The 19468-nt window shown below is 37.5% G+C and overlaps 1 protein-coding gene across 1 annotated transcript in view; it reads left to right on the top strand.

Annotated features, from left to right (window-relative positions):
• Nucleotides 1–5161: 5161 nt before the first annotated feature.
• itga7 (integrin, alpha 7) overlaps nt 5162–19468 on the top strand; it is a 32374-nt gene continuing 18067 nt past the window's right edge. Inside the window, 1 exon segment of the mRNA XM_032550656.1 lies at nt 5162–5673. Coding sequence (XP_032406547.1) covers nt 5453–5673 — 221 coding nt within the window. The 5' untranslated portion in view covers nt 5162–5452.

The following is a 19468-nucleotide window of genomic DNA, read 5'->3' as shown; positions in this document are numbered from 1 at the left end:
CTGATTCAATTTTGGTTCACACTTGTTAGTTTATTTGTGCCCAAAACAGAATACATCCATTCCAATAAAATACAGTAGAAACAGATAATATCTGGCAAAAAAAGCCAAATCAGTGAGTGTGCGGCCAAGATTTGTTGATTGATCAAATGCATAGATTTCCGTCAGGTCATCCTGTATAAATAAATAATTCTAGATAAAATAATAATAAAAAAACCATTAACCACCTCTAACCCCAATTTCTCCTCTCTGCATTTGTTATGTCTACATAAATCCAGTACCTGCCAATTGAAATCAGGTGTCATCAATGGGACTGGAGAAACGATAGAGGGGAATTGTATGATATTAAACTATCACAGCCAATCCTCCATCAATTAGGATGTATGAGCAAGTGAAAATCTTCTGATATTGTCATTAGAGTAAAGCCTGAAACATGGGTGTGACCCCTTGTACCTAAAAAATCTATATGCTTACTTTCTACTTTCTTTTGACATCAACATTTTCGTAAATGTTCTTTATGTTTTTTAAATTGCATCAAAGCTTTCTCAGTAAAACGATTAGTGAGCCAAAACACTGTGGCTAAATTTAACAAAGAACCTTGTTTGGGCTTAAGGCACAGTTTCATAATGTCTACCCTGCACTCTACCCATGACTGATTCATTAATATATAGTAAAGCAGCCAATGCAGAGTAAATGTGGAAGAGTTCAGTATTTAAGAAGGTCTATAGAACATCAGCTCTTTGGCCCTTGAAAGCAAACAGACAAACACACCAGTATGCATGAAAGTGAGACGGTTTCAAATTTGGCCCTGCAGTAGAGTAGGATTACTCACAGAGTTTATGTTTGCCTCCTTAAAGCTTTTGGGGGAAAGCTGAGTCATAACCCTACTTAATAAATTGGCCTATTGCAGATTTTAGATTACATTCATGTTAAATGTCATTACCAGTCCACCACAGCCTTGCAGTCCGTTTTGCCTTTTCCTGTGGGCTTGTGTGTAGTCAAGACTTTGTATGCATACATTTAATCCCATAATAACCAGCACCACTCCCTCCTTTTGCGCTGTCCATTAATCAATACAGTCACAGTGCTGACTGCAACTATCTCAGTTATCACACTGATGGACTAAATAGGGAAAGCTGACCCTGACTGTACACTGCTGCTGCCACCTTCAGAAACAAACCGTCTCCTTGAAGTGTGGCTCAGACTGCTAATGAGCCTTTTGTAGTGGGATTTTACCCTGTCAGATAATCTTTAGATGTATTCATCTTTGTAGTTTCCTTTCTCTTTAATGCCTGTGTTCTGTTTTAGCTTCTTCTCTTCCCACTCGCTGACTGTGCTTTGTTCTGTCTCAAGGTGTTTGGCTGTCTGCCCAAGGTGCCATTACAATATTTTCAGCTTGTTTCTCAACATCCCACAGGTCCTGTTTTCTTTTTACTGCTCTACAGCACCTGTAGAGTCCTTCAGATATTTCTGTCTCAAAATGAAGGTTTTCAGCACACATGCAGTAACATTAAATATCAAGTTAAATTTACCTGTAGAGCATCTACATGGTAATACTGGACTTCATGTGCATGAAAAAGATAAAAAATGAACAAACATAGACATAAAAGAAGCACAAATATATGAAACACAACCAAGGAGTATTACTTATAAAGCAGAGAAAGATAATGAAATAAATAACACTTATCCAAGTAAAACATGTGAGCATTGTTAAAAACTTGACAGTTCAAAAGAACAGAACCATAACAACTGAAAGAATGATTGAGATGATATTGGGTTGATTTTAGTTAAGACCAGAAAACCTTTGTCTGAAATGTATGCAAAAACTGTGTCACAACTCACAAACCTCAAAAACATGGAGCTTATCACCTAAACTAAAAAGCCAAAATTCCAAAATTGGCTAAAACTAATAATTTGATTGCTATAATGCCAATATATATAGTCATATATAGTTAAATATATAAGTTAAAGCTAGTTAAATAAATATATTTATATTAAATGTGTGTGTCTTGTGTGTGTATTTAAACATATATACACATAATGTGTAAATATATATATATTTAAATTATTTTCAAAACAGGCACTTTTTATTTTTGTTTTTTATTTTGTAAATCTAAATTTCCCAGTGGTGTGAATAATTTGGGCTTAATTGTACATTTTATGCTCTAGCCTTTATTATTCCTTTATTATTTGTTTGTGTCATCTAAGTACCATTAGATTTAGGGTTAGGGTTAGGGTAACCTTATCCCTAATCCTATTTTTTTTTCTGGTACTTAGTAAAAAATTGCACATTAACTTGACTAGTACCAACAAACCTGCCTAGCATGGTCATCTTCAGATGAAGATACAACCTGTGGCCTCACAGAAATAAATGTACAGTTTAGCAGCTAAAAATAAGCTGGCATCACATATGTAGAGTTTTCTAATGAAAGAGCTTTCTAAACAGGTGGTGAGGACAGAAAACTGCTTTCAAATGGTGCTATAGGAACAGCAGGGGGCAGATAGAGTTCAACACCATAGTTGACAAAACCAGACAAATCACATGAGGAGATTTTAGCCTCCTGTTAGTTGAAGCTGGTGTACTGATGCTGATTTATGAAGACACTAATCTGGAGATCATTTGTATTCAGTCTTGATCTGCAAATATTTTAATATAGCTTCAACTTGTTGATGATTGCTCAACAGGAAGTAGCGCATTATTATGAAGTGCTACTTCATAGCAAGTGCATTGTTTCCATATGAAGTGGAAGTTCAGGGCTGAAAATCGCTAGGTTTTTCTATCTGCAGACTTGTTCAATTAAAATGTATAAAATTTTATGCTTAAATACAACAATGATTGCTGCATTAAAAAGAGAATTAGGAGACATTAAGACCAGCTAATGTTAACAACATAGGTCAAAATTAAAAGGCATAGACTTAAAAACAGGACTTAGGAACATCTTTATTCCAAAAACTCAAAAATGGACAAATGTTGCTATTTAACTCAGGGGTCCAGATAACAAGGATGAGGAGGAAAAGAAAATGTAGAATATGTATTTATGTATTGTAAAATATAAGAGCCAGAAAGGGAATGATTGAGAAAAATAGTAAGAAGGATAGGACTGTACTAGAGTCTTGAAGGAATATTAGAAACATAGAGGATATTTATAGATTAATCAAAGCATTATTTATTTATCTTCACTAATACAAAAAGTAAAAGATACAATTTCATGGATGTGAGGTAATGTTGCTACACACTCATGTACAGTAGGTGGCGGTATGCACCTGGAAGTTGTTTGCAATCCGCCATTATAGAAGAGAAGAAGAAGAAATTACCCGAGGGCTCTGCCCCCATGCGAAATAGAGCAAACCTCCGACATACAAACCATGCATGGTTATGGCAGAGGTAGTGGCACTCAATGACCCAAGATATTTTTACCTTGTCAGCCATCACTGAGGCAAAGACTGACAGGCAAGAAAATTCTCCAACAAGTCGTACATTAGGTCTATAAGGTTATCAACTTCAAAGCCCAAGTCTTCGCAGCCAGAGGAAGAATGAGGGGCACAAAGTCCCATTGGCTGTGAGTCTGTGAAAGCTGTGTTGGATGCATTTCACACAAAAGAGGTGAGTAACGACTTAAATAATACCAGTTTGTGAAAATCTGCCTTTAGAAAAATGCTTAAAAATAAATGTTAGCATAAAGAAGTGCTTAAATGTAAATACCGCAGTTACTGCAGCACGTTTTCATGTTGCCATAGAGCCATTGGATTTTACACACTATCAAGCATATTCCTTCAATTATTTGATATTAGATTTGACTATCATTAATTATCACTATCATTGATTCTGACAAAAAATAGGATGTTTGCAGCTAGTTGCATTGATGAAGATGAACATGTGACAGTTGCTGCCATTGACCACAGTTTTTTTTTTTTTTTTTTTTTTACTAGAAAGTAGGATAAAAATAACTATTTGGGACAGGTCATGGGACAGGTCACATGAAAAATATCTTCAGCTTAAGAATAAACCATAATTAAAATGACTGTAAACTTTTAATTTAGCTTTAATTAAAGCAGTTAATTTAAGCTAAACAACTGTAAACTGGGCAGCCTTTGTGCTCCACTAAAATCATGAAAGCTCCATTAACAAATTACACAGAAGTCTACACCAAAGAAATTTAAGTCACTCTTTCACTTCAACTCCAACAAAATGTGAGAGAGACGTCTTCACAGCACGGTCCAAGAATCTCACCTGTTTGTGCGACTGCTATGCATCTGTTTGTGCAAGGTTTATTGAGGCAAACAGTTGAAGTGACACACCGACAGCTGCTCACAGACTTACCCAAGCGAAACAGAGCTCAGTCACTTAAAAGTGCTACGGCCTCTGCCTCATGTCCAGTCAGTTTTTCCTGAGGCCCACATCTATTATTGTGCCTGGCTGTCCCTTTTAGTCTCTAACGTTTCTCTGTTCTCTGCTTGGCTGCACTTCATGACCACAGCTCAAACTTTCCTACTCTTCCTTACAAACCTCTTTCACCTTTGCACTTTATATCCAAAGGTTTGGCACAATACAAGCCTGTCTGTTGCACAGCTTTTACAAAATTTACAAACAATCCTATTGAGGTTTCAGTGCTTTGATATTGTCTTGCTTATTATTTATTGTTAGTGTTTCTTTGCCACAGTGTATATATATATTCTCTCACACTTCTTCTCAGGTAAAGGTGGTGAACTTTCTTGGACCACTGTGTAGATGTCTTCTTTCTTTTGTGTCTGGGATCCCTTCCAGATTACTGCAACTAGAAGTGAGATGAAAAAAGTCTTAAGCTTTATTTAGCTGTTAACGTTTTGACTTTCAAGGATACAACTCTTAATTTTTCTCTTCTTGGCACTCAGCCTTACATGCACCGGCTGCAGAGAGGTGCAGAAGAACCCAAAATGGACCGTGTGAACTCGACAGGTAAAACAGTCAAGTGTCTTTATGCCCTCTCTCACTCTGTTCACTATCCTCCAAGTATCCTGACAACCTTGCCTGGTATTTTGGCTCCGGTCCCCTGAGTGTTGATGTCAGCTGAGTGAAGAAGAAGGAGGGGAGGGAGGAGTGGACAGGCTGAAAGAGAGAGGGGAGGGGGAGGAGTGAGCGGGCTATTCAAGGCACTTGTCCTCTGTCTCCCTATGAGCATAAAGGAGGGGGAGGCGCACATGAATTGAGAGGAGCCCTCTTGCACACACACATAGTAGTAGCAGCCAGCATTTCCACAGCCCTCTCTTCAGACTGACAGCAGCAAACGGAGTTGAGAGCCAACACAACAGAGAGGAGGACAGAGGGCTGGAGACTAGGAAGTCATCTACAGAGGACAGGCAAAAAGAGATTTATTCAGGATTTGCAGCTTTTTCAGCACCCTGGGAACCATAAAAGGAATCTCCCCTCTGCTCTTCTTCAGCTGAACTTTCTCTGCTGGACAACCTGCTCTCTGCTATGGCAGCCCTGATGGGACATGGGGATCCGGCGGCTTCCCTCTCATCTGCCTCCTCTCATCCTACGGTGTTCTTCCTCTTGGCTCTCTCCTCTCTCTTGAGTCAGGTCTGCTGCTTTAACCTGGACACCACTCACACACTGCACAAGCTGGGCGACCGGGGTACTTTCTTTGGTTTCTCTGTGGCACTTCACCAGCAGCTTAACCCCGAGTCTAAAAGCTGGTGAGTTGATCAATGCTGGGCTAAGCTTGCTCTGTGTTATTTCTTCAAAATTTAAGCATGGGATTTCTTGTAATTTTAGTACCTGCTTACTTTACAAAATATTCCCTAAAACTTTGAGGTTATACTTTGCATTTTTGTGCTGCATCGCAGTAAAAGATGCCAGTGGTCTGAGTTAAACGAGAATGATTTACAGTAAATGAAGAGTGGATGAAAGTGGGTCTGATGAATCAGCAGAAATGGTTTGAGTGGTTTAACATTTTCTCCAAATCCCAGACTGATAGTCACAGTCAGAGAATGGTCTCATTAATTTTAAATTGATTTGTTTCACTGATTTCACACTGATTGTAAGTATTTTTTTGATGCAGCTACGAGAAATAAGCTCTCTTCAAGCCCCTCTAGAAATTCGTCGATAAATAATGATGACACGTCTTGTGTGCTTGTAAATCTACTGAAATGTTTGTTGCAGGACAGTAAATAAAAGGCAGTTCTCTTGGAGCTTTGGCATTGATATTACAGGAAGGAATGCAGATTGTCCACTTTATTTGTTGGTAGATTGAGTGCATGACTCTGTGTGAGTCATTAAAATCCTGCTTCCTGCGGGCATGTTTCAAACTACTCCAAGTCTGAAAACATGGTTTTTGTGCAGCTTCCAGATATTAGACATATTTTACATTTGCTTTAAATATCCATATAATGTAATCTTTGTAAAGTTTTCAGTTAAAATCTTTATTTATTAGTTTAATGGAATTAAATGTAAAAAGAAATACAGCAAAGTATAAAAGTACAGCAAATCTTAAAGTAAAACATTTAGTATAATGTGAAACTAAATCGTTTTTCTCAAGGGGAATTCATGTTCTATTTGCTCTTGTTTTGTGGCTCCATATTTAACCGCCAGCTCCTCAGTTTACCCGTGCTGCAGTCGTCCTGACGCCTGGTAAGTCCAGGCCTGTGACATCAGGCAGTCATGTCACCCCTCTAAAAACCTGCTTGTATGTCCTGCAGGATTCCCGTAACTAGTTTTGAAAATTGACTGTAATAGTAATAATTTAATACGGCTCACTGCGGTGGCCTGCAACAAAGAAGAGGGATGACTTCGAAGATTTGGACATGAGTAGTATTAGAGCCTGGACACAGTCAACAAATGGGATGATGCACCAGCTGGCAGAGGAAGTAGTATGAATAATGCTTGCTTTTAGTATGCTGTTACATCAGTTTTTATATTCAGTACTTATGATGATTTCATCTCTGATATGATTGGAATCTGATGGCATCCTGGGCTGAAGCCAGGACTTCAGAAATACAGAGTTCATCTGTGCTCAGTGCCATTTCTCTAATGTGCATTTGACAAACTATCAACATTTTCTCAATATTGCAGTCGTATGATTAACTAGTGTTGGTATTTTAGGTTTATGACCACGCCTGTTGTTAGGAAAATGAGCAAGATATATTTTTTCATCTACAGCATCAATTTCCAAAGGCATCTTTGGAACAGTGAATACTATTAAACATTCCAAATTCCTGTTATTTGGCTGATATTAATTTATGAATCAAAAAATTCTGTTCATCAGTTTGATCCTCAAGGCTTTGAACCAGCATTCAGAAGACACTATAAACAGACCAAGAGTATATCGTACGGGACGCAAACGAGAGTATCAATCATGGATGCCAACAAGAATGCAACCCAAGGGATATCTTTTCAATTTCAAAGGGATATCTAAGAAATTAAATGAAACATATGTCATAATTTTTACAACATTTCCTTACTAATTATGCATAAACTTGCATTTCACAGATGATATTCTTGTTCATGTCTATGATTGAGAAATAATTTTAAAAAGGCAGAGAAAATAAAGGTTAGCACAAAGTATCTGAGGATAAAATGAAAAGTTGTCAATGATGTTAAGTTTGTAAGCTCAGCCATTATTGCTTCCAAACTCTTAAAGCTCAGTCAGGCTGCATGGGGGTCAGCTGTGAACAGCCTTTTTCAAATTTTGCCACAAATTCTCTGCGATTGAGAGCTGTGCTTTGATTAGGCTATTCCAGTCAACACAATTTTCAATTTTTGTAGCTTCATCTGGATGTTTCAGATCTTTGGCTTGCTGGAAAATAAATAAAGTCGTACTTCTCTTGAAGATGGAAACAAATTGTCATCCAGGATTTTCCTGTATTTTTCTGCATTCATTTTACCTTAATAAGCTTTCTAAGGCCTGCTATCGTGAAGCATACCGTACACCAACATACTTCACAGTAGACATGTGTTTATGTGATGATGTACATTGTTTGGTGTCCGCCAAACACAGTGTCTTGTCTGATGGCCAGAAAGATTAAAGAACTTTCCTTCACTTGATTATGGAGTCTCCCACATGCTGTTTGGCTAACTCTAGTCAAGTCTTGATATGAGTTTTATTCAACAGTGTCTTTCTCATTGTCACTCTCTCGTGAAGCTTTGACTCAGGCATCAGTTGTTGTCTGCAGACTGCCTCCCATCTCTGCCGCTGCTAGTCATGATGAGCTGATGTCCTCTCTCTATAGTTTCACCTGCAAAACACACAATTTTACCAAGTACTTTTGGTACAAATATCACTTGGAACAAGACAAACTAACTTAAAAGTAACTTTTCAGCAAGATATATGCACTAGTTTTAAGTGAATAATTCCTTAATATTGATGAAAAAGTACTTGTTTCATTGACAGATAAATTAACTTATTGCATGGGAAAAATGTCTTGTTATAAGTGAAATAATCTGCCAATGGTATCAGTACTTCTTCAGCAATATTAAGGAATTATTTAATTAAAACAAGCCTCTATATCAGGAGTGACCAAAGTTGGTCCTCGAGGGTCGGAATCCTGCATGTTTTAATTCTCTCCCTGGTGGTAGTTACAACCTTTTCAGCATGTCAGCTGTTCTTCTTAGGCCTTCTAGTGAGCCATCATTGGATCCAGGTGTATTAAACCAGGGAGTGAACTAAAACATGCAGGATGTCGGCCCTCGAGGACCAACTTTGGGCACCACTGCTCTATATCTAGGTAGAAAGGTACTTTTACGTTAGTTTTGTCCTTATTTCAAATCTACTAAGATATTTGCACTATAAACTAGACCAAAAATGCTTGGTAAGGATTTTGTGTGTTTACAGTGTTTCTTCTTGCATGGTGACTCAGTTTGTGAAGTCAGCCTGATCTAAGCAGATTTACACATGGGCCATATTCCTTCCTTGTCTTTATGTATTTAACTGACCTCCAGGAGATGTTCGATCCTTTAGACATTTTTTTTATCCATCCCTTGACTTTTCATAACCATTTTCTCTGATTTGCTTGTTAGTGTTCATTTATCTTCATGGTGTAATGGTAGCCAGGAATACTGATTAACCAGTAAATCCACTCTTTATGCTACAATCACCTGAGACACACTCAGGTGATGCACTCTCAAGCACCAGTACTACTAGCACCAATTAGCTGAACCTCTGATGAATTAGTTCAGTCAATTTAAAGGTGGTAAATATTTATACAATCTTGTATTTTATGCTACATGTTTTTATTTAACATACAACATAAAATATTCTGTCAATATTTTGTAGGAATCAGTTCTCACTTTGACATTAAAAGGTTTCTATGTAAGTTTTTTTGTCAAAAAGCAAAATTTTCTTTCTCAAAATTGATTTGTAAAAGCAACAAAAGGGTAACACAATCATGTGATGAGTACTTTTTACAGACACTGTAGATTATCTTTTCTATGAAAGTGCTTCACAAAAATATGGCATTATCAAAAAGCAGCCAGACATTTAATTGCCAAATTCCTGTTAGAAAGATATTTTTGCCAAGAGAACAATGTGTTTTCTGTCTACAGCCTTAGAGAGCAGCAGGCTTTGTGGTTACAGGTCCGTATGTCATCATCCATATAGGGTAGTATCTTCAGAAAGAGAGCGTGTGCGCTTGGTGTTTGTCCTGTATTTCTCTGTGATGGACTGAATGACCAACTAACCAAAATTTCTCCTGGAATGGATCGATGACTTGTCCAGGAGGATGAACCCAAAAGTAACCCTAGTGTTCATGATTCAACCACAGTAAGGAGAGTGGGCAGAAATGGCATCTTGTAGAGGGTTCCAAGCCAAAAACCATTGCTGACCCAAAAGAACATAAAGACCCCTGTTACATTTGCCAGAAAAAAGAACATAGATGATCCACAATACTTTGGGGAAAATAGTCTGTGGACTGTTTTGGAAAGTGTGCAACCTAATATGTGTGATGTCAAAGTAACAGAGCAAGAAATCAAACCAATAGCCAAACATGCTCCTGCTTGCTGCTTCAGGATGTACAACTTGCTATATTTCATAACAGCGTTTAGGTTTTGGGGCAATTCCTTTTTTCACAGAGTTAGATCGGTTTGGATAGCTGTTTTCTCATTATTGGAAAAGGTTTTTTTTTGTATTTAATTTGTGGTGGAAATATTTTTTCCCTGCACTATATGTGGTGATATGCCTGAACTCAAGCTGAAACAATTGCTCTTCTAAATAGTAAAGACAAATCTAGAATATTTCATCAACATTAATAACAACAAAATCATGGTTAATATATCATTATCTCATCTTCATAAAATGAAACCTCATGAGACACATTATTCATTTAGCAAGCAATGAACATAGCAATTCCTGCTAAAATACATTTCCATGAAACTTTCTTTTAGAGCTCGCTTTGTGTTCAGTGCCGTTTTCTTTTCATACCATTCTCGTTATCAGTTTTGCTTGAAGCAATCCGTTTGAAACTTGCTGTAATTAAATGCTGGTGAGTCATTTTTTTTCTATCAGGACTGTCAGGGTTACTTCAGCCTGTGGCCATGCTGTTCCTACTTCATTGTGTGTTTCATGTCACCTGATTCAATAGTGAATCTGATATTGGTGCTTCGATGCTCTGTTACTCATAACTTGATCACACAACTTGTGATGAGTAAGTGCTGAGCTACCTCACTTCAGTGGAGTTTATATGATGTAAGAGATGAAGATTAGATTGAATGTGGGTGAGAAATGTGAGTTCTTATTGGCTCAAGGGACTGTGCTGTATCTCCTTAGTTGGCTTTAGTATGGCAGCACAGGTCAAGGCAAGTAAGACCCCATGTAACACAATGAGCTCATATTTAGTGTAAATAGATTTTTCCCAGACACACGTCTCGATGAAACAACTGTATGCCGCCCCAGAGAACCTCTATCTGGTGTAGTAAACCTACAAACATTTTAACATTTGCTATTTTGGTTGTTGTGATACAGAGTCCTTAAATCTGAAGGGCTTCTGCTGTTAATGGCAGAGTGAAGATAAGAGGAGAGGGTATTTGAGTTATGTGCTTGTTGGCTATTTATAATGACATGAGGAGAGCTTCTGCTTATAGTTCTCTAATGGTTGAGGGCAGAGAAGATCCTGACGTTTTTCCCCTTCACCTACATTGTTTCTAAATTGCTGCAGCAAATTTTATCTCTAGAGCAACATATGAACAAAAAAGTTCAATTAAGCCCTTGTAAAGAAGGGTTTAAATGACATTTGATAATTACACTAGGAAGTGTTGTTGTTGTTGTTTATTTTTTGTTTGCTGCTGAGCAAGATGTGAATTCACAAATGTTATATTGCATTTAGGAAGCTGCACTCAGATGAATAGAGATTAATATTTATATGAGCATTCATCCTTCTACAATATATTGCAAATAAAAAAGCATAAGTCATGAAGCTGTCAGTCATTTACAAAAACAGTTTTGTGAAAAAAAAATCTTCAGAGTAAAATAAAGTTTATTTTTCATCATAAACCTTTAACACAGGCGTTACGCTAGCAGTTCTGCTTTGCTGAAACCACACAAGTCATCTATTATTGTTTCTTGTTGAAAGATGTGTAACTGGTACTGACAGACATCTCTGCTCTGATCTTAATATCTCCCTTTTCAATGTGCAGCAAGTTTTCTTTCTCTGAACAGCTTTTCAATAGTTCTTGACCAGAATTGTAAGATTTTGATTTATTTCAACCTGTGGCTAGTTGATTCAGTGCGCTTAAAATGGACTGTGCTGCATTACTTTCAAATGGGACAGCAGAAAGATCTCCGGTTGCAGAGAGGTTCATGTTTACATGTGGACTTGCTTTGGTGCTTTTGCTGGCATGGACACTCGGTCTCACTCCCAGGATGGTCTCGTGCAGCCAATGTGGACATAGACATGTTGTCTGGAGTTTGGTGTCACCGGCTGAGTACAAATCTGAAACAAGAATTTCTGAGGCTGAACTAATCCTCTCATTAAACCTCAGGCTTCATTAACAACCTTAAGAATAAGATCGCTGGATAAACTTGAATCCCAGTTTTCTTCTAAAGACGGAAAGTGAAGTCACTTAAAAAAGATAAGAAGGTCAATATAAAGATGCCAGTTAACTAAACATGTACGAGACATCCATATTTTTGCACTATAGAGAAAAAAGTAATGCTTGGTGAAAGCCTCTGCAATCAAACAGCTAAAAGTACCTACCAACATCACCTCAATAATAACAAAAGAAGTAAAACTGAAGTCTTTCTTATGTAACTTCAATAAACTTCTACTTAGAAAAGAAAACACAGAACACTTCCTGTTAAATTTGTCTTAGTCACAGTATTGTATGCATATCACAAATCTCCACTTTAGCCAATGTAAGCAGTTTATAAGGAGCAAAAAGAAATTTGTCTGAAAGCCGCCTCTGGTCTCTCATGAATCATCAGTCATCAGTCTATCTGGTCATCAGTTCATTTCCTGCAGATATGTGAGCTTTCATAAATGAATCTGGCATTGTGTAACTACGTGAGTCGTGGGAGGGAACTCTGTATGGGTCCATTGATTTTAAAACATTGCTGGTATTCCACAAGCTATTTATGACAAATGTTCAGTGATGATTCTCCTGTCTTCAGTGCAAACTGTTCAGGTGTGCTAATGTCAAGAATTTGACAAGCAAAAATAATAGTGTGACATTCTGGTATTATCTTAAGTTTTGAAGAGAGTTGGTCATATGGAGGGAAAATTGCTAGTTATGTTTTGACTCAATGTTCTCCCTCTGTGATGTTATTGCTTCCTGCATGGCACAAGCATTCCAGTATTTTTCCTGGAGACTAATTCTCACATAGGTAGAGGTATTTTGGTTAGAAAGATGATAACTCTAGGTTATTTTGGGGTCACAAGCTTCATTTTAACCTAAGAAAATGAGTTATAAGAGAATAGTAGTGTACAACTACAATAAATTATATAGGGAGTCTGGGCATTTTCATGGCCTTTTATCTTCATAATTTAAAAACCAGCGAAAAACAGCTTGGTGTTCTTTTAAGCAGTTGGGCTGTTTTGAGAAGCACTGGAAACCCAAATGGAAGTACAAAAACATGAAATTGGGAATTTTGAATTATAGATCTCCTTTAAAAAATAATCCACTTTTCACATGGATACAAAACAAATTTGCTGATTGGATTGAAAAGTGAAATTACCCACCATCGCCCCATCTTTACCATTTACTCTGAAGTGCAATGCCCAGCAAGTAGATTTTCCTAGATATCTGAAAAGGGACTGCGTCTACGTTTTTCTACCTCCCCGTTATTGACGGTTTTGAACAATTTTTACCTTACAATACTATGGAGGACCAAACCTGACACACTCCATACATACACACAATACTCTGAGTTTATAAACAGCAAAAGGGAGAACCTGGTTTAGCAGTTTCAGTTTTACAATATTGTACAATAAACATTTTAGAGCAATAACCAAGCACATATTTTCCTTATTTTCTGTTTTCTCTGGGTTTTTCTTTTCCCCAGAAATAGAGTTTAAATTTTGTTTCAATATCACAATGGCTGACAGTAATTATTGTCATTGGTCATGAATGAAAAAAGATTTAGTGTTGTTTATTTTCTGTTGAACAAAACACATAAATGTATACAAATGGCCCCAGTGAACCTGCCTCACACAGTCACAGTACAATAGTGAATTTTAGTATGCTAATTTACATTAGAATAGGATGACTGAAGCTACTTTTCATCCCCGGTTTAGGAGTTCAGACTAACCCATACCCTTATTTCACTCCTCCATTATTTCAATTCATAATTTTTGTGCTTTTTTATTCTCTTTCTCAGTTGGTCTCACAGCATCTGTCCTGTAGAGTGTATGAGCTGTTGTGCCGCTTAAATTTAGTGGAGATCAGGAAGAGAGAAGTATCTACATTCTCTCACACACCCCTAATGTCCTTTCTGCCTCCCACTTATTCTCTGTCTATTTAGCATTCTTCCATTCCTCCACAGTGCTGCCCGGGCGTGGACAAAAGCTCAGTGGGAAGCTGGGCTGCCTGGATCAGGGCTTTCAAGAATATTGCTTTGCCGACCACATGCTCACTGAAAGCACCCAGACAATCTGCAGAGTCAGGGGGAAGCATACAACTTAACTGGAGAGGCAGATAAAATGCACAATTTGAACTGTGTTCAAAGAACCGAAGCTGATTATGTTATTCAGAAGCAGTTTATGTTCTGAGTTTACATTAAAATGTTTTCTTTGTACATTATCTCAGTTAATTATGATTGTTGAGGTTTGATTCCAGCTTAGCTTCCACGGTGTCTTGTATTTTTCTTCTGAATATGATGCGATCTGTGGGGGAGGTGTCCAGTGTCTGATAAAAATAGGGGGTTAGGAGGGGTGGCAGGGATGAATAAATCACTGCAGGGTTCTCTTCAGATTAAATAAGTGTGTCTATACTTGTTTGTGCATGGAGGCGTTTGGGTTGAAACTCATACTGACGCAGTTTAATCAATCAGCCGATGGCAGCTCGACTGGGATCTGATAAAATGAAAGACGTCAAGAAAAAGCCCAATAGGAACGGAAATTACAAGGGAGGTGGAGGTTTTATGTTTGGAGTCATCCTTGAAACCAATCAATCATTTTATGAGAATATTTTAAATATGTAAATAATTGGAACAATTGACTATGCTTTCATTCTAACATCTCAAGGCTTTCAGCAAATTCTAAAAATACACTATGAGACAGCTGAAGATGTAAAAACCATACACATATATAACAAGTGGGGTTAATGACTTTATGTTATGATTTGCTTCAAAAGCACCTTTGAAAGTTTTCAGTCTTTGAGGACCAAAGAGGGGAAGTTAGTTAGTAAGTCTCTCAAGATTTTTTCTGCAAATTAATAAAAAATATAATGGAAGAAATTATTCCTTTAGCAGACAAATTTTAGCATAAACTATATCAGTTCAGCATTTTTATCTGACATTTACAAATACCCAGCGTATATTTCGTTAGTCACCCACACAACCAGTTAAGTTCAGTCAGTGACTTTGACACCGGCATTAAAAGGTGCCTTGAACTGCAGCTGGTTGGGCATTTAACACTGAATCAAGACATTCATGCTTCAAGTAAGACAGATAACTTACACTGAATGTTTTTGGATTGTTACACAGAGTAAATAAAATGCAAAACTTACCGCAAAACTGATTTGAAGCAAAGCTTTCGTAAGTAGATCATTGTCGAAATAATTTCCACAGCTGTTTTAACACGGTGCTGGAGTTATACTGTTTATTTCCTTCAGAGAAGTTTTGCAGGATAGGTGATAAATCCACTGAACAAATCCTTGGTTCAGTGATAAATGCTGAACCAAGAGAGAGGACTCTTAAAACAAAGAGTAAATTTAAGACACCAGATACACATAAACCAATCAATACATGGATAAGTGGATAGGAACAGCGACAAAAGAACAACATTGGGGAGGCCCTCTTTATCTTATGCCTGAAAATGGATCTTCATTTATTGATCAGTGGAGCAGGTGGGGATCTTGGGGGCTGTTAAAGATTAATATGCATCACATACACAATTACCAATTACTTTTATAGGAGGAACATTGTTTTCATTCACTTTTTCAACTTTTCCAGTAGTAGTGTAAAACCTTTGTTAGATTGAGATATTGCAGCTTTTGGGATAACCACAAACTAATCATTTTGGCAGGAAGTTGAGTCACATCCACGGGCAGTGAAGCGTAATGTCCCAGAGGATTTTGTACCCAGACAGGCAGCTGTTTCTGTCTCTCGCTTGCACTTTTTATGTTTTGCCAACCATTATCTGCTCTCTCTGGAGTGGGAGACATCGGAGGTGTTAAACGTGATGATACAAGGTTTGGTCATCCAAATTATCAGCTGTTGTTTTCCCATCAGGAGATGTAAAACGAAGACTTGGTGTTAGGTGTGGAAATTTGGATTTTCTGAAAGAGGGTTTTATTCTAGTCCACATTGTTGAACAGTACATTATATAGAATAGACATATCTTTTTTATTAAATGTAGTTATTAAAAAAAGACCCATTAGTTTTTGGCTGTAGCTCCCATGTCTGGTTTCAACTGGTACCCAGAAAGGAAATTAAAACAATAAACAATATGATCAAAAGATTAAAAACCCATTACATTTTAACATGCACAGGAAACACATGGTTGAAGAAGCTATAAAGACAGCTAATTTTATTCATTGTAATATCTCCTCTGGCTGCTCCTCTTAATAGCACCCTCCTTCTTAAAGCACACAAGAACCTCCAGAAGAGGAGAACCAGCACAGACCCTGCAGATTAGAAAAACATTCCTAATTTTCTGAACTCAGGAGAATACGGTTCCTTCAAATGCAACAGTGATGATACTAAATAATTTCAAAGACAAAGTTCTGAATGCCAATCTATACAATGTTAATGTTGAAAAACTTGGTATTCTAATATGAATGTAAACACTTTTGAGAGCTAATCTATAGATTAAGGAGAAGTGGAACAGCTTTTAAGTCCACCTTCTGAGAAAAACTGGACTTAAAAAAAATGTTCTCGAGAATTTTATGGTTTATTATGTCAAATGGTTTTTGAAAAATAGAGCCTAGAATTCTACTTTTATCCCTAAAACATTACAACTTTTTAGTAACAAATCATGCTGCTATTTCTGTAGAATTGATAAGCCTGAAACTAAATCATGTTGGATGCAGCACAAAAAAAAGTTACTTTAAGATAATCAATGATTTGATATGCAGCACATTTTTCTTGTATCTTTGGTAATTCTGACAGTCCTTGTCAGATGAGTGCATGTTATAAATATTGGATCCATGTGTACAGTACCTGTAAGCTCACAATCGTCATGCTTGCAAATGTTTTCTACTGCATGTATGTGTGTGTGTATCCAGGTCAGAGGTCATAGTCTTTTTCTCAGGATGACGACAGAAGGTCTAAAGTACCTCTTGGCACCTTGGGGATTTCTTAGGGACAGTGTATAGAGAGGAGCAGATTCACACTACTGTGGGATTGACAGATGGTAAATGATCTGAGCACACATTAAGAGGAAGAATCAAGAAACTAACTTTTAGAAGTGTTGAGGATGGGTTTGATTTGGCTTTTAGGGAATTCATTATCGAGTTAAAACTCACAGCTGCAACATTCCAACAAAGGGCTGGGTTTCCTGAGAAATACCTACACTAAAACCACAACACTGAAGAATCCTCTTGGTCATTAAAGAATAAACATATTGTTTGGCTCAAATCCAGATTTCCTTTGTTTTTTTTCTGGTTTGAAGTTAAATCTCAGTCATTTTTCATAAACTAACAAAAGAACTTTGAGTTCTTCTAAGAATGTGAAATAACTTCTTGCAGATGCTTGAGTGTCTTTATTGTGTGTCTTGATTTAAATGTTTCAGCTGTTAATGGCCCGTTACTTCAGCAAAATGTCTTGGTAACAAAGAGAAGACAGTGCTGTTTGGTTAGCTTAAGGGTTGTTTGAGGTTTGATCATATGAGACAGATTTTATAGACGGAAACTCAAAGAGTTGAGACATTTTTATCCCTTAAATGACGATGTAATCTGGCAGACACACAACCTCTGTTTTCAGTAACAATTTATTAAAATGTGTCAAGTGACCTAATGTTTTCTCCTTCTTGTCTGTAGAAATTGAATATGTTCCTAAATATATGCTTTGTGGGTGATATCAAGTGTTGGTGTGAAGATGTATAAGGGTTTGTATGCGGGGGTGCGTGCATGTGTGTGTTAAGGGGGATAAAAAGAGGCTTGGTGGGGGAGGGGTCATCAGGACGCTCAGGAGAAAGTGTTGGGGTCACTGCACATGCTCCCCTTAGTGAACACATCTGTGTGATGAATGCAGCGTAATGGATGCCCGTGTTGTTTTTGTGGCTATCAACTATGAAAACAAAGTAGACTACTGTAGAGATGGAGCAGGGGTCAAAGTAGAGACCAGAGAGTAAAGCAAAAAGCTGTGCAGGTTTCAATAGCAGTGTTTTAATCAACACAAAAGCAACATTTCTTTCTTACACTGAAATCTTGATCAGTACATTCAAACAGTAAGATTAACAGTCTCTTTAGGAGCTAGCTGCATTTGGTGCATCCTGGAAGTCTCGACCTACATCGGAATGTTGTCACACTTCACTTAACCTTGCTTATATTATACATAAGAAAAGCAGGTTAGCCATACATTGCTCAAAGGCACATTCTGAATAAAGTGAAAATAATATGGTTAAAATGCCTTTATGTTATATAGAAATTCCAGTAAAACATTATTCTGACCAAAGATTTGAGACCTGGATCCCCTGTTTGCTCAATCTAATCTATGTCCTCATCCTGGAACACACTCATACAGATGCTGGTACCGACGCTGGTGGCACCACTGGGCTCATAAGGGTATTTCTTTAAGCAGTCGCCATAATTTTAAACACCCGTATATCTGCAGAGCCAGACTGCAGCAAAACCAACATAGCCTGACGATGATACACACCACACACACTCACCATGCAGACCATCTCAAATGTGGATTTACTGAAAATTGAGTTCAGTAATGGGGATTAAGATGGGATGGTCTGAGTCAGCATTAAACAATGAGTCTGCACAGACTTGGCAGAAGGGCAAATAGATGAAAGTATTACTCACCCTTGATGCTTCAGGACAGGTGTACATGTCTGTGTGCTGAGCTGCAACCACTTTACTTTATTTCAGTATCTCTGTTTACATTAAATGCTTCTAAAATCCCAACCCAATGTACCTTACTGCTATAAATAAGAGCAGAACAGATTTTAGTACTCTAAGAAACTCAGTACCAGTAATATTAAAGCCTACCTTCAACGTTTTGGTTTGCTTACATTCCTTCTCTATAAATGTTCTTGTGTGACACCTGCTTGATTTGTTTGAAATGAGCTTTCCTTTAGCTTTAAATAGACCTGCTTTCTTTGCCGAAAGTGTACTGCATAATTGGACCGAGTCCTTTATGCTTAGAGTGCTGCTTAACAGAGATACTTTGCTGATTTTGTTTCAAGAATGATGAATATTATTAATTTTCCAAAGATCCAATGGTGTTGTGTGGTTACTATTCGGTCACTGTGGCTTTAAAACCCCTTTTGCTGATCACAGATTAGTTTAGGAAACAACAGCTCTCCACGTCTCCTTCTGTATAGGGGTGGTATAGCGGATTACTCGACCTCCCAGAATGACACCCCAACACCTGCATCTGCTCATGAATGAGCAAAGAGAGATATCTATCATCTTTACTCACAGACTTAGAACAGAGCCTACTGGAATGTTAAACTGGATCTTATCACGTTTTTACTGCCTTCGTTCCCCCTTTTTAAAAATAAAAATGTGCATTTACATGACATTAACCCTATCACTACTGCAGGTTTACCACTGATGAATTGTAGCATTCTTGCTAGGCTTATGTCAGATCTATTGTGCTTGATACTGGTTATTTTATTCAAATTTAGGATTTTTTACAGAGATGAGCACAGTTAAATCTCAACAGGATTCTTT

This window comes from Xiphophorus hellerii, chromosome 20, assembly GCF_003331165.1.
Source record: "Xiphophorus hellerii strain 12219 chromosome 20, Xiphophorus_hellerii-4.1, whole genome shotgun sequence".
NCBI lineage: Eukaryota > Metazoa > Chordata > Actinopteri > Cyprinodontiformes > Poeciliidae > Xiphophorus > Xiphophorus hellerii.
This window is presented reverse-complemented; position numbering and strand designations above follow the sequence as displayed.